The sequence below is a fragment of the Canis lupus genome, chromosome 24 (genome assembly GCF_048164855.1).
Source record: "Canis lupus baileyi chromosome 24, mCanLup2.hap1, whole genome shotgun sequence".
In the NCBI taxonomy this organism is placed as follows: Eukaryota; Metazoa; Chordata; class Mammalia; order Carnivora; family Canidae; genus Canis; species Canis lupus.
Genome location: NC_132861.1, coordinates 13521331 through 13537342, shown reverse-complemented (window position 1 = coordinate 13537342; position 16012 = coordinate 13521331). Strand labels below are relative to the sequence as shown.

Genomic DNA, 16012 nt, shown 5'->3' with positions numbered 1-16012 from the left:
CCGATCATTGAGCGGTAGTCTCTTCCTGCAGAGAAAGACAACATGGAACATTCACACTGAAAGATCTTGAAACCAAATTTCCTGATAGGAATCTTGCCCAAGGCCACATATTATCCAGTCCAGCCTCATGTCTCAAGAGTGTTTGTCATCCATAAGGGGGAAACAGGTACTAATTCTGAAGGCCAGGCTTAAAGGTCACATGTTCACTCATCAGTGGAAAACTCTTTAGGTAAGACTGGTTCTATTTCAAACCCACCACCTTTTCTTTTTAGATCTATAAAAACTTCCTACTGGAATTCTCAGTAAGATGTTCCACATTCATCTTCCTGGTCCCTGAGTTAGAGAATGCCCTCATCCTTGCAGAAATTATCTTTGCTTCCAGCAATGTCAAGGTCAAATAAAAGGAAAGGGTTTGTGGTGAATGACTTAGGCTGGACAATCCATGCTGAAAGAAGGCATCACCAACATTCCTGTAACCCATCACCCAGGAAAGAATACACACAGCTCACATTTACTGAGGGCATGCTCTGTCTTGAATAGCATGCTTAGGGCTTTAGCAATACATAGGGAATGAACAGTGTTCCCTGGAACAAGATGTGGATGGAAGCAGTAGATCTATCCTAGGCTGAGCACATGGATTAAGGAGAAAACTCTCTAGAGAGGAAGCACACGGTGGGTGGGTACCAACTAACAGACTGGCCTATGGCTTATGGCTAAGGCATGTGAGCCCACTTCCAGAAAACCTGATAGAAAGTGGGGCATCCTAAAAGTGAGGTCAGGTCCTGCAAAGTTCAACTAGAAGCTCTAGGCTATTGATATTAATTGCCTTCACCTATACCCACTAACCAGAAAACCATAACATTCAGGTTACATATACATCATCTTTAATTCTTTCAAAGGAGGTGAGTGATTATTCCACTTTGACTATAGAAAGCTAAAGTACTGAAAGCTTATGAAATTTTGTGATGCTCATCAATATGCAGCTATGATGTGGTCAATAGGTACAAAGAAAGGACAGCTTTCTTTACTTATTGCCATTAGTAGTAACATTAAACATTGATTAAACATACACAATGTACCAAAAATTCTAAGAAAGGTTGGTGACACCAATATAAATAAGTCTTTATCCCTGGGTTTGTAATATAGTTGGGAAGGAACAAGAGGATGTCCAAGAGGCTATGACATGATTACCATTGATTCCTTCATTTGATTTGATTCTTATCATCTGGATGGATCAGAAGTGGGGACCATGCTAGTTATGATGAGATATAGCTGCATGTAATAGTAAATTCAAATAATAATTAAAAGTGATAAATATTGGGCAGCCCCGGTGGCCCAGCGGTTTAGCGCCGCCTTCAGACCGGGGCGTGATCCTGGGGACCCGGGATCGAGTCCCACATGGGTCTCCCTGCATGGAGCCTGCTTCTCCCTCTGCCTGTGTCTGCCTCTCTCTCTGTGTCTCCCATGAATAAATAAAAAAAAATCTTAAAAAAAAAATTATAAAAAAAAAAGTGATAAATATTTATCTTTCACTCATAAAATAGGAGGCAGCTCCTTGACCTTCTGGCTCCTCCCATCTTTCTGCTCTCCTATTCCCAGCATGAAGCTTCTATCTTAAAGACCATCTAATGGTCTAAGACAGATGCTGAAAATGCTTCTCTGACTTGCAAGGAGACTTCCCTCTACCTGCCACTTTAAATATGGATGATTCCAGGGATATATCTATAATTCTAGTTTTTCCCTACACTCCACAGCCACAAGCTCATCCATCCTAAGTTTAAAGCTACCATGTTGAATATTACTCAGCCATTAGAAATGACAAATACCCGCCATTTGCTTCAACGTGGATGGAACTGGAGGGTATTATGCTGAGTGAAGTAAGTCAGTCGGAGAAGGACAAACATTATATGTTCTCATTCATTTGGGGAATATAAATAATAGTGAAAGGGAATAGAAGGGAAGGGAGAAGAAATAGGTAGGAAATACCAGAAAGGGAGACAGAACATAAAGACTCCTAACTCTGGGAAACGAACTAGGGGTGGTGGAAGAGGAGGAGGGCGGGGGGTGGGGGAGAATCGGTGATGGGCACTGAGGGGGGCACTTGATAGGATGAGCACTGAGTGTTATTCTGTATGTTGGCAAATTGAACACCAATAAAAAATAAATTTATTATTAAAAAATAAAAAAAAATAAAAATAAAGCTACCATGTTTGCATACTTAAGCTCCAAATCTCTCTCTCCATCTTTAATCTCTCTACTTAACTCTAGAATCACATTTTCATTATGGAACATCAGCTGAATGCTTTGAGGTTAAGGATTAAAATACAACACATCTCGGTTGTCTGGCTGGCTCAGTTGGTAGAGCATGTGACTCTTGATTTCAGGGTCTTGAGTTGAAGTCCACATTAGGGGTAGAGTTTACTTAAAAAAAAAAAGAAAAAAAATGTGGGGCACTTGGGTGGCTCAGTCAGTTAAGAGTCTGACTCTTGATCTCAACTCAGGTCTTGATTTCAGGGTCATGAGTTCAAACCCCACATTACTTACTACTTAAAAAAATAAAATAAATAAAAAATGAAAAATAAAATGCAACACATCCTGATATAACATTATGTTGCACCTTCACAAGCCAAAGTGGGTCCTGCTCTTGAGTTTCCTGTCTCTGCCTTTGATATCACTACCACTCATTCCCTCAAACAAGCAACCAGCAGTCATCCATGTGTTTGGTGCCCTCTTTCATGCCCTTCCCCTCCAGCACCGACACACACGTGCATGTGTGTGTTTGCATACACACAGACACACACATGCCTAATCGGTCTCATCCCTTTCCCCCCTTCAAATTCTCTCAAATATTTCCCCTTTCTGATCCTCCTATCTCCTCTCCAGATCTCAGGTCATCATTATCCATCACTTGAACTGATCTTTTCTTTGCTTGTTTCCCTAACTTTGTTCATCAAAAATTCAATAAATTGTTCATTTGCAAGCCAACTCTGTTGGATCCTGCTCTGGCCTGTCTCTGCCCCCATCTATAGGACCTCCTATGGCTTTCAGTTATATTTCTTAAGTTCCCTTGCTTAAAAACCTCTGAACAGGATCGAGTACAAACCTATTAGCATGGCTCTTTGTGGCTTAGCCTCCACTTCTGCTCACACCCATGTCTAGGCACTTCTCCTCCACTCCCCACCAGGCACCCTCCACTCCTGGCTCCCAGGTGCACTCACCATTCCCTGTCAGACCAGGTGTTCTCCTCCCCCACTGATCAAGTGAACAGGCTGCTCTCTCCTGGGGGAGTTGTCTGAGTCACTACTGGCCTGATTAAGTGAGCAGTCCCTTTCTTACAATGAGAATTTCCACTCCATTGCCTCAATCCAGAAAAGGCAGAATTGGTCACTGGTAATTCCAGGGCATATACCACATTGCCTCTCTTTCTAATCAACCCCATATGCTGTATACTATGAAAAGGCATAAATGATAAACCCTAGCCTTGAGCTATTAATAGGTTCATCCAAGTCTTGCCTAGCAGGACACTGCAACTGCCTTGAATAAGACCATCTTGACTCTGTGAAGGAACGTGAGAAACTCCTGAGGAGGGCTGGATGCCTACAGATCTGCCATTCACTCAAACACACTGAGCTCCTGTGCTGATTCAGCCACTGGGGAAAGAGTGGGCTGCAAGAGAGTCAGACAATTCCTACAGGTAAGTTGTCCCACACCATGCCCCTAAGTGCCTCTGTGTATTAAGCAGGCAAACCAGAAAGTCCTCTTACCCATGCCACCTCCTGAATCATGGGCCAGGATTCATTTATTCATCCAGCAAATACATACTGAGCACCTACTATGTGCCAGGAACTTTTCTGAGTTGGGATACAGTCATGCACAAGATACACAATAGAGACATGCTGATCCTCAATGGAGCTATGTTTCTGCAGGGTGGGAGGAGTGCTGAGAAAGAAAAACAAGTAAAAGACACAAAGTTAGAAGGTATTTGTAAAGCAAGGAACCACAGTGGGGAATGTGGGGGTAAAGGAGTGATATCTTTTAATAGGGTTAGCCTCCCTGAGAAGAAAAGTGACATTTGAAGACATAAAAGAACAAGGTAAAGGGACCCTCCTCCCAATTTCTGCAGCTTTTGCAGAAACTTATTTGCTGCAAATACCTCAGAGATACATTTCCAGAAGAAAAATGGCATGCTCTCTCTACCAACAGGAAAGGAGGCAGTATGAAAGAGAAGAAAAGAGCGGGACAAGAGAAATTATTCCATGTTGAACTGTCCCTGATGGACACTTGAAAACCAGCTCCAGGGGCAGAGCAGGGCCCACCGGGCCGAGGGGCTCCCCGGGGCCCCTCTCTCGGGCTGTCAGGCTAATCCCGCCGCCTCCTCCCACCCCGCCCCGCCCAAGAGGGTGTTTGCTCGGGGTAGTGAAGTTCAAACCCAGCCGAAGCCAGCCCCGGAAGGCGCGTCGGCCCGGCTGCAGCGCGGCGGCCAGAGAGTCCCCGGGCAGCGGTGCCCGGGGTTCGAGGGCAGCGGCGGGCGAGCTGGCTGCGGAGCTGAGAGGCACCGACCCCCGGGCGAGCTCGCGCCCCTCGCCGGGCGGCTCGGAACCCCCTGCCCGGCCTTCGCCGTGGGCACAGTGCTTTCCTGAAATCCCCCAATTCCTGGGGCGCGCCCCGCCTCCCGGGACCGCCGAGCCGGAGCCCCCTTTCCGGCCGCAGCCCCCCGGGTTTAGCGATGGCGGATTAAGTGTGCGTTCCTTCCAGGCCTCCCGAAACACTCTCAGGGATGCTATTTTGCTCGGGCCCGGGTCTCTCCCGCGCCGAGTTGCACAACAAACCATTTAAACATTTCAGCACAAAACCCGATCCATTGTGGGCCGCACATTAAAAAGTGTTATTCGCTTTGAAGTTTTTGTCTAATGGCTCTAAACTGAAAGAAAATGTTTTCCTATTACTTAATTCAATCATAGCGAAGAGACTTGGTAAAAAGCCCACGGATTTTGCCCCAAAGTGTGACAGAGTTCTCTTTGTGTTTGCTTATCCTCCGCTGTCACACACTTTAATTCGCCTCTCTTTATCTGGCATTCAAAACTTTCTTCAATGACATTCAATAAGGTCCAGAGGCTGGAGGGGGAAAAAAAACTGGTTATTTTTCCCCCCAGATATTCTTTCCCAGTAGCTTTGGCCTTGCTCGCAGGCAGGGTCTCTTAACCCCTTCCTCCCCGGGTGCGGGCTGCGGTTCCCAAGAGAGCTCTGCACGCGCCCTGCGCGGGCTGCCGGCTCCGGGGTGCAGCGGCCGCCCCTTTCACCCCGTAGAGCCCCGCGGGCACTCCGCGACTCTCCCACCCGCCATCGTCCGGGAGGGGGGGTGCCTCTGCGGCCCTGGTCACGGCTCTCGGCTCACTCTCAGCAGTCCTGGCCAGCCCAAAGTACTCAGAGAACCATTAGAACGGGCATTGGGCTGCACTGATGCACTCTGGCTAGCTTGCAAGCACCACTCTTAGGCGAGCAGCTTGGGGAGGACACTTCTGCCTTGGGGCAGCATTGGTCGCCAGACCCCCCCTCCCCATGCTAACCAATGAAGGAAGCGTTGAGCCCTACTCCTCCGGCTAAATGACATGCCCTTCCTCCAGGTTATTTTCCCTATTGCCTCCCTTCTTGTTACGGAATCAGTTTTTTTCTCTCCAACAAATTCTCCTTGCTTTCTGATCAGTTATAATTTGTTGCTATTGTTATTGTAAAGATGTTACCCAATGATGAAAAACCATGTAAATGCTTCAATTTGGGGGCAGTCTTACTCCCAAGCACTGATTTCTCCCCCCCCCCCCCCCTCTGAAAAGCTTCCCCCTTCATTTCTCACAATCCCACTCAGGGCTCAGAGCAGGTGACTGCAGTGATTTGGTTCCAATAAAATCGAAAGTAAACGTCTTCGGTGAAAAGTCCGGGGCTGTAAATTCTAAATATTTATGCTAATTTCCCATTGTATGGAAAAAGTTCCTGGGCGAAGCAGCTTTGAGCCCGGAGACTATTTAAAAGGCTGAAGCTGTGTACACAGAGCCAGGCGTTTGAAGTTGTTTAACCATTGTGTGACCAGAAAGAAGAGAGCAGGCGGCTGGAGAAGGTCTTGGGGACAGGGGAGGTCGTCCGGGTTAGGCAAAGGCAGCAGAAGCTTGGAATACAACTGCCCTTCGCGCCGCTCCTGTGGGACAAACTTCGGGAAGGCAGTGGTTCCGAGTGCACCGGAGTCTGTTGAGATGTGCGCGAGCGCAGAGGGCGCCGGAAGGGTCTGCGCCCGGCAGAGCACCTACACTCGCCTCTTCTGATGAGGTGCTCCGTCTTCACGGTGGAGGCTTTCATTCCCCATGCCTTGTCTCCGTCCGTGACTCTCAGAGACTGTTCTCCACTCTACATCCACAGCCCTGTCGTTTAAAGGAAAAGTCTGACTGACTAGCATGTACCGAACAAAGACGGGGCATTAAGGGCAGCATCAAAGTTAAGACTTTTGGGGGAAAAAAACGTAAAAGAGAAAGCGTTGGGGCCAGTGCTGGATAAGGGATCCTAAGCTCTTTGCCCCTCTCCGCAGCAGCGCATCCTCCCCGCACTAGCTCCAGTCCTCCCACGCAGGAAGAGGGGAAAGAATTCCACAGGTGGAAATCCGAGACCGGCTGTAGAGACACCTGCGGGGTGCAGAACGTAGAACTGAGCCAATTGATTGGAGAGAGCATGATCTTGGGGAGCAAGGGTAGATGAGGGAAGGGGACGAGGGCCACTGAGTGCGCAGAGAGATGGGGTGTGCGCCCATGGGAATCTGTGGAAGCGAGACAGCGGGGGTACAAAATCAATAAGATAAACCAGCCGATCGCCAATGCAAAGCCAAAGGGGAGTAAGGAATAAAGAGAAAGAAAAGAATATTAAATCGCAAGAGAATGAGAAAATAAACCCGCAAAAGGGAGAGGAGGGGGCGAGGGCGCCTGTTACGGCGTGGGTGGGGTTGACAAGAATAGAGTACATTATGCAGTTCATTTAGTTAACAAGTGAAATAATGAGGAAGCGTGCAGAGTGAATGCCAAGAGAAAAGGCACAAAAACCCTATTGAGAGGCCCCGGCCGCTCCTGGCGTAGCCCATCACATGGCAATAGTCCTATTTAAGCGGCGCCGTCGGCGCCTTTCAGCACCACTAGCGCTGGCCAGCACCCCGAGCTCTCCGGGCGGCGCCCGCGGCAGCAGCGGCAGCAGCGGCAGCAGCGGCAGCAGCTTCAGCCCCGGCCTCCGCGGCGCCTTTCGTCTCCCGGGAACAGGCAACAGCCCGCGGCCGCAGCCCGGGGAAGGGCGTGGGGAGCCCCGAAGTCCGCGGGGCGCGGGGAGCCGGCTGGCGGCGGGGCGACCGCGCACCGGGGCCATGCCGCGCTCCTTCCTGGTGGACTCGCTGGTGCTGCGCGAGGCAGGCGAGAAGAAGGCCCCGGAGGGCAGCCCGCCGCCGCTGTTTCCCTACGCCGTGCCCCCGCCACACGCACTGCACGGCCTCTCGCCCGGCGCCTGCCACGCGCGCAAGGCCGGGCTGCTGTGCGTGTGCCCGCTTTGCGTCACCGCCTCCCAGCTGCACGGGCCCCCAGGGCCGCCCGCGCTGCCTCTGCTCAAGGCATCCTTCCCGCCCTTCGGCTCACAGTACTGCCACGCGCCCCTAGGCCGCCAGCACTCGGCCGTGTCGCCCGGGGTCGCTCACGGCCCCGCCGCCGCCGCGGCAGCCGCCGCGCTCTACCAGACCTCGTATCCGCTGCCCGACCCCAGGCAGTTCCACTGCATCTCCGTGGGTAAGCCGAATCCGCTGCGCAATGGGGCAGGCACAGGCGATCTGATGAGGGTTGGCGAGCCAGGGATGGGGGGTGAGGGTCCCTGGGCATTCTGGAGGTGATGAAAGTGAAGCTGGGACCCCGAGAGGGGCGGTGGGGGGGGGGTGCCGAGGGAGGGCTGGGACAGAACCCAGGAGGGAGGGTGAGGGCAGAAGGTCCAAGTTTTGGAGGGGACGCGCAAGAGCGAGCGAAGGCTGAGGTTCGGGGCGCCCGGTAAAGCAGTGCCAAGAATGCGTGACTCCGAGTATTTGGGTCCCGAGACTCGGCACGGAGGCGCCGGCATTCACGCTGCTGTGCGTCTCGTTTGGGGCAAAGAGGTGGATGAAAGACCAAAGTCCCGGGATTCTACTGGTCTTGTACCAGAGGACCGGGCCCACAGCGCAGGAGTCTGATCGCTTCCCTCTCTGCACCCCCCGCCCCCCTCCAGACAGCAGCTCCAACCAGCTGCCCAGCAGCAAGAGGATGCGCACCGCGTTCACCAGCACGCAGCTGCTAGAGCTGGAGCGCGAGTTCGCCTCTAACATGTACCTGTCCCGCCTACGCCGCATTGAGATCGCTACCTACCTGAATCTGTCCGAGAAGCAGGTGAAGATCTGGTTCCAGAACCGCCGGGTGAAGCACAAGAAGGAGGGCAAAGGCAGCAACCACCGCGGCGGCGGCGGGAGCGCGGGTGCCGGCACTGGCGCGCCGCAAAGCTGCAAATGCGCGTCGCTCTCCTCAGCCAAGTGCTCCGAGGATGACGACGAATTGCCCATGTCTCCGTCCTCTTCGGGGAAAGACGACCGGGATCTCACGGTCACTCCCTAGGCGCATGCCTCCCCAGGTCGCCCAGCCCAGGCCCGCCCCGCGTCTCAGAGACTGGCCCTGGGACGCGCACACCTCCCCAGGTCGCCCAGCCCAGGCCCTCCCCGCGTCTCAGAGACTGGTCCTGGGACAAAGCACCTGTTCCCAGGCACCCGCTGCCCAACCGCGGCCACGCACGGGTTTGGCAAGGGTTTGCCGACGCCGTGGGCCCTGGGCAGCGCCAAGGGCTTTGCAGAGACCTGACGCTGGTATTGCCACCCCAGGGCCCTCGGCCGTCCAAAGTGAACTCCAAGCTGTGAATCCTGCAAGCGCTGGAGTCCTCAGCCATGCAGCACCGCGGCACTGGAGGGCATGCCGGCCGGCCCTGCGCCTTGCTGGCCGCGGGCGCCTCCTCGCCCGACCTCTCTGGACGGGTTCAGGCTTTCTCACGTCCTCTACCCCCACCCCCCGCCCCCACCCTGGGTCAAGCTGGGCCTCCTAACCCTCAGAGGCCCGCTCGCTAACCCCACCCAACCCCACCCTCTTTTTTCTTTTTTTTACTTCTTTCTCTGCGTCCCTACTTCTTCACCGCCGTCGTTTATCCACCGCGCACCCCCCCACACATGCAATTTATGAACTCTTGTTACTGCTTTTCTTTTCCTTTCTGTTCCCCTCCTCGAGGGGCCCATTGGAAGGTCAGTGGGCCCATTTAACACGCAATCAGGCCTTGCTGTCCCTGCAGTTCCTCTCCCACGAGAGAAATTGTCGCCCGTAGTATCCGTGTCGGGGAAACTGACTCGCTTTGTTTCGGAGACGCTTCGCATTTCCCCAAATGAGACTCCAGCTCTCCGCCTCTGGCGACCTTTCTCCTCCCTAGACCCCAGACTCCCACCCCGTCCTGGTCTAGTTTGTCGTTGTATGGTTTCTGTAATACCAGAAGATATTTATTTATTTATTTATGTACAAAATTTTAAATAAACTTTTTTTTTTCTTAGAAATCCACGTGGCTCTGGACCCCAGGCCTCCACTCTGGACTGGACAGGCGTAGGCCTGGGTTGGGGCTTCTTGCTGGGGCCGAGCAGGAATGGGGTAGCAGGTGGGAGCTCCAGCTCAGCTCCTCACTTGCTGCTCCACCAGCCCCGTCTGCACCCTCAGCGCCGCGAGGATTCTAACTCCTGTGCCCCACTGGCCCCGGGGGTTCCCTAGTCTGGGTTCCCAGGTGCACCAGTGCGGGGGGAGAGCCCAGAGCCCAGTCGGAAGGAAAGGAAGGAACGCACCCACACTGTGCTTCTGGTGCAGACCCCTGCAGCGCCCCCTTCCTTCCTGGGACCCGGCCCCGCCAGCATCCCTGCGGGTTTGGTAGTCCAGACCGCCCTCCCCAAGGGCGGCGACTAACTCCCTAGTGAGCCGGAGAACTCAGTGCTTTGCTGCGCTCTGATATGTTTATCAATTGTTTTTTATTCACCCTGTTTGTTAGGGATAAGTTCCCAACAAGATAGCACCGCCTTCTCTGGAATGGCCCCCTCGGCTTGCTTTGAGGCAAATTCTATCAGACTGTGCGGCAACGGTTCCCAGGGCCCAGAGCGTTCCGCGGGAGTCCCGGGCGAGCGGCCCTATGTAGCAGGCGCCGGTGCCCCCGGGACCTATGTTCTCACCCATTCTTATTACACGCCCCCCCCCAGTCCATTGGAACTAAAAATCCACACCCCAACCTTCCTTGGGGAGATCTGCGAGGTTTTTGTGAATTATGTGGACAAGGAGAAGGAATTACTGGGGTTTCCGCCCAGACGGAGAGCACACATCCGCGGAGTGGGGTGTTTCTGCTGCTCAGGAAATCGGATCCGGGAGACAGAGGATCTGGGTTCCTTCGACCTCCAGAAATCTGGAGACTTCTGCCTCCAGAAGTCTGCCTCCTGGAAAACTGGGCCACTTCTTTTTCTGCCAGACATCTATCTCCCCCCAACACACATCCATATGTGTATGGGTAGCGGGGGCTTCCAAAGTCTAGGCAAAGCAAATATATGCCTCTTTCATGAAAGGTGCTCCAGTTTGATTGCTCAACACAAGCGGGGTTCATTTCTAAAATGATCTTTTCCTTCCGTCGAGCTCAGTGGGAGGTGCTTTCTCCAGCTCTCCTAGAATAAAGACAGCGCAATCTGGCTTTCCAGGATAGGGCATTCCTGGTTCTTCTGGAGTGAGATGCCTGGGTTGTGCCTGAGACAGATGAGAGCTGGTCTGACCCGCCTCTCTGCACCCTCCCTGGTTCCTCCTCTGTCTTCATCAGTCTGAACCCCAGTCTCACCCAGACCCGTTGCCAGACCCCCGGGAGGGGGGAATTGTACCAATATAAAAGAAACCGAGGCGCTTTGAGGCATAACATGAATTGAATCCCAACTAATGCTTTCTTATCAATGATTCGGATGCTTTCTCAGTTTTCCAGCTCACACGCCGCTCTAAGAACCCTTGGGTGAGTGAAGTTTCATATCCTTTGGCCATTTGCAATCCACCAGTCTGCCTTTGACTGAGGTTTGGGGCCCCTGGGCAGCACAGCCTTCGGGAAACAGGTCTATGGTAAATGCAAAGGGCGGAGGGCTCACTTTGAATCAGTTCCTTCCCTGGATACAGGGACAGGCTCTTTCCAACTTTCAGTGACAGACCCCTCGTCAGAAAGGCATCTTTGGAGATAGGCCTACTAGGGCCTTGGGTTTGGGACAGGGTGGTGACTATTAGAAGATGGAAATGGAGCTTGGAGAAATGTGTAGAGGCTGGACAGCGCCCCTCTCCCCCAACCTCCTGCGTACTCCCCAGGCCGAACGCTGCAGTTTTGCCACCCTATGCCGAGGTCCCTCCTGTTCCCAGCTGCTCGCAGAAACTGCAGAGCCACTGCTGCCGGCAGGGTCCACACGCACCCAGTTCTCCTGGGAGCGTGCCTTTCTTCCTCTCAGCTTTCCCTACCCAAGGCTTTATTTCGCCGTCCCGCTCCCATAAGGGCAGCCCTTGCGCTTTCTGACAGGGTGTCCTGGAGAGCGCTTGGAGAAAGCGCAGCCTCCTTGCGGCGGCCACAGTGGTTGCCAAGGCGGTGGCAGGAGCGCAGCGCTGGGGAGCACGCAGGCGGCTGCGGCGCGCAAGGGCTTTCAGCGTCCAGCCGCCGCCTGGCGGAGCGGCGACCGGCTCCGGAGTGCCAACACGCTCGGGTTCAAACACTTCTCCCCCTGCCTCCGTCCGGACCGAAGTCCTTCCTCCGCTGCAAGGTTTGGAAAAGGGCAAGGCACGCCTACCATTGGGGAGCCACCCGAAATCGGGGCTTCTCACTTAGGGACACAGAATCCGTTCTTTGAGCCCACAGTGTTTTGAGCCGGAATTTGGGGCTTCCAAGTCAAAATATGAAATAAAAAATATATATATGAAATTAAAATCAAACTGAGTTAGAATGAAATTTCCTGGAAATCCCCATTTAGTCTGGCAAATCCACATGCAGGCGGCCGATTCTATATCAAGGACAGCTTCTTTCTGTTCTCTGTGCAATTCAGTGGTTGAGTGTGGACCCTAGAATCCAAGTGCCTGACTTGGCAATGCGTTTCCACCATTTCCTTACAATCTTGAGCAAGCCACTGGTTCTTACTCAACCTCAATTTCTCCTTCTGTAAATGGGGATTATGTTAATAGTTCCTTTACAGGGCTGTTGTGCAATATTAAAGGATAGAATTCACATAAAATGCTAAGCACAAGTCTGCCAAGTTTCAATAAATGGTTACTCATCTTGTAGGTGGTGATGTTACTTGTGCCTACAACTGTGCCTCCGACAGAGTTGGTGTTGATTGATTTACAGAATGATAGAAGTGGCCACTCACAGTCTCAGATCTGAATCCATCACAGAGCAGCTGGAGAACTCACACAAGTGCTAACATTTCCAGGAGTCCCAGGAGTTACTCATTCAGAGAGAATAAGTACCAGCTCCCCTCTGAAGCATTTCCCAGGTGTTGGAAGTCACGGAAGTCCAAATTGGAGTCTTCTTTACACATTCACTTAGACCAGTTCCTTGACCTCTATACTAATGACATTTTGGGCCAAATAATTCTTCCTTATGGAAGCCTGTCTGGGCATTGCAGGATGTTTTGCAGCATCTGTGGCCTCCACGTACTAGACACCAGGGCCCCCTTTCCTCCCTAGTGTGACAACTAAAGATGTCTCCAGATATTGTCAAATGTCTTCTGGAGGGCAAAAACACTGAAGGTTAAGAACGACTGATGTATACCCATGTGTTTTCTGCTGACTATTTTTGTGCCATATCTTTTTTGCCAGTCCACAGGGGCCAGGATTTGGTAGCCTAACTCTGAGCACACCTTTCTACCTTTCCTTTAATTATCCTTCACTGAATATGTGCTCCTTATACGTCCGGGATACTGGTCCATGCACTGAGGTGTGGCGTGAGAGGAGGAAAGGGAAAGAGAAAAGGTTGGGGTGGGGGGGACGCTAGGGGAGATACCAAAAATGCCTGCACAATGGAAGCATGTCAGCTAGTCTCTACAGCATTGGGCATGTGGATTGAAAGGGTGAATGGGTCACAGTCTTAACTGGGTGAGCAGAGTTTACAAAGCCACTGAAGCCTTTGCAATAATATTCTATCCATTTGTCTCATGACCTGTAGACAATTGGGATCCCACTTCAGTCATGTCCATGGGAGCCCAACAGGAGCTTGAGGTGGCATCCCACCAAGTCATACACACACAAACACACACACACACACCACCACCATCACCACCACCACCACCACCACCACTATTATGGTTCTTCCTGAAGCATACTCCTTATCTGTTTTGTCAATGCCTGTAAGTTTGAAACTAGAAATCAATTCTTTTTTGCTAAGGCCCCTCATATTTGATTCAACACAAGTACCCCTGAGAGTAGTAACCATTGAATACATAATTTTTTCTGAGAGAAGACTCTGGAACAATAAAGGAGCAGAAGATCCCTGAGAACTAAGGGATGTGGAAGAGGTACAGGGGCAAGAAAAGGGGTCTATGTAAGGGGGATGGTACAGAAGTCTCACCAGTATGGACCATTGTTGCCTGAGGCTATCTGCCTCTAACCCAGAACCACAGACGAGGGTAAGTAACTATCTTACCGATTATTTCAGAACTAAGCTCACCCACAAAGTAAGGAATACGATGATTCTAGTGAGGCAAGAATCTCATGAATCCAGTCTTATATATGGCAACCCATAGGTGAGTTTCAAATACTAATATATTAACAGAAACATGTGTGTGTTGAGAGGCTCAAACAAAAGGAAGGTAAAAAAAAAAAAAGTTGATGATTCTAGGAGAGGGAAATTATCTTGAAGTTAAATGCTCTGCTTTAGATTATCCTGTCACGATGAATCCAAGCCCTGGTTCTAGAAGGCTTCTTTGAAACCACCAAAGAAATCCCAGGTGCTAACCCTGATGCCTCCTAGCCTGGCATACAAGCCGCTGTGTGTGGGACTTCCCAGCTCAAGGGAGGAAGTGCCCAGTGAAGTATGTGAGGGAGCCATTTGACTTGTCATTCACTTCAGGCAGTGGTGGCTAAGGAAGGAGTTCACTCAGGAGTTCTGTCCTGTGCCACCACAGTCAGGGGGCAACTGATGAGACTGGATATGAATTGAGCAAGTGGGGGTCACTCAGGCAATCCTGCAGTGAGGAGCTTCCCTTGCTAGTCCCACTGAGCTTTAGGCTGTTGGGATCCTGGGAGGCAGAAGCTACCTCCATTGGCTCATTGTTCACCAAAAGGTATCAGGTGGAAGTAGTTGTCTGTTTCCTTGATTCCATGATGTTAGGAATTTCTAGAGTGTCTCTGTTGCAGACCAAATTGTGTCTCCCTGCCCCAAATTTATATGATGAAGGCCAAACATCTAGTGTCTTATACTGTAACTGTATTTGGAAACAGGGTCTTTGAAGAGGTAATTAAATTAGGTAATATGGGTGAACCCTAATCCAATATGACTGGTGTCTGTAAGAGAGACTCCAGATATAGGTACACACAAAGGGACAACCATGTAAAAACAAAGGGAGAAGGCATCCACCTGCAAGCCAAGGAGAGAGATCTCATAAGAAACTAAGCCTGCAGACACATTGATCTCAAACTTTTGGCCCTCATAGTAGAGAAAATAAATTTTTGTTGTTTAAGCCACCCAATCTGTGGTATTTTGTATGGCAGCCTTAGCAAATGAATACAAACTCTGACCTGGATGAGAGCTCTCTGAGCCCTTCCATGCTCATGCAAGAATATAAGATTGCAGAGGAAAGTCTACTGGAGTAGGAGTCAAGAATTTGAGGTCCAGACCCAACTATGCCTCTAATCCTATAACTTTGGACAAATGATGACGTTCCTGGATCTTGGTTTCCCCTTCTCTAAAGTCAGGGATGTAACTGACATCAGGGTTTTTTTTCCCCTTGTTCTGACCAGCACTTTCTCTTTTTTTGATCATCATCTAGATTTTATTTTGTCAAATATAAATTAGTCAGCTCTGGAATAAAGCAAGCATCCACTGAGTAGACATTTGAAGGGTCCCACTTTGCACTAGAAGATCCAATGGGGACTAGATATTTACTTCTGCCACCTTCCCAGCAGATCAGGCATGTGCACAGACCTAAGGTCCAACATTTCCCCTGGGAGTCTGACTCTAGAGAAGAGTGACACAGAGATGCATGTCAGACAGTATTTCCTATGGCCAGAAAGTTAAGAACCCCCGAGTGATGGCAGATGACCTATGATAATGGTGGGATATGGGGATAGTCCAGGGTGGGAGCCCTAGAGGTGGCATCTAACTAGACTGCTCAGTGGTGAGACTTTGGCTACATCTCCTCTTTCTGCCTGCCTGGTTTCCAGGCATTTCACCAGTACTTCCCATTGATTCTGTGAACTATCAGGTGACCTTCCATTCAATACCTGTTCTGCTTAAGTAGCTAGAATTCATTGCGATTGTCTGCAACCAAGAATTTAGAGTGATGCAGTAATCTATGCCATATATGAGCAATATAGAACCTGCATGGGATTGTGAACAGACCTGGGACAGGTATGACTGTCCCTGAAACAGAATCAGTTCTGACCAGGTGACCAGTACAACTTAATAGGATTCCCTGGACCGCTGCTCTTTTGCATCACTATTGTTACCCATACATTCCCTTTGGCCAAACCGGAGCATTTAGACTTGGGTGGATGTTTCTTAATTCATCATCCAGTTGTTATAGCATGAGTCACAACTGGAGCATGAGCTGGCTTATCCTAGAACAGCACTGGGCTTCCTGAGGACAGTAGGAATGGTGCTTCCACACCTACAGGGAAGCCATGCTCCGGCCTACATGGAGACTCAAGATACAACATCCATTTGTCCTCTCTGACTGATTGCCTAG

At 51.0% G+C, this 16012-nt stretch overlaps 1 protein-coding gene across 1 annotated transcript; it reads left to right on the top strand.

Annotated features, from left to right (window-relative positions):
* Window positions 1-7390: 7390 nt before the first annotated feature.
* Window positions 7391-8933, top strand: GSX1 (GS homeobox 1). Its single transcript, XM_072797120.1, has 2 exons — window positions 7391-7802; window positions 8269-8933. Exons 1-2 carry the CDS (start codon window positions 7391-7393, stop codon window positions 8646-8648), a joined length of 792 nt encoding a protein of 263 aa, XP_072653221.1. The 3' UTR covers window positions 8649-8933.
* Window positions 8934-16012: the final 7079 nt, after the last annotated feature.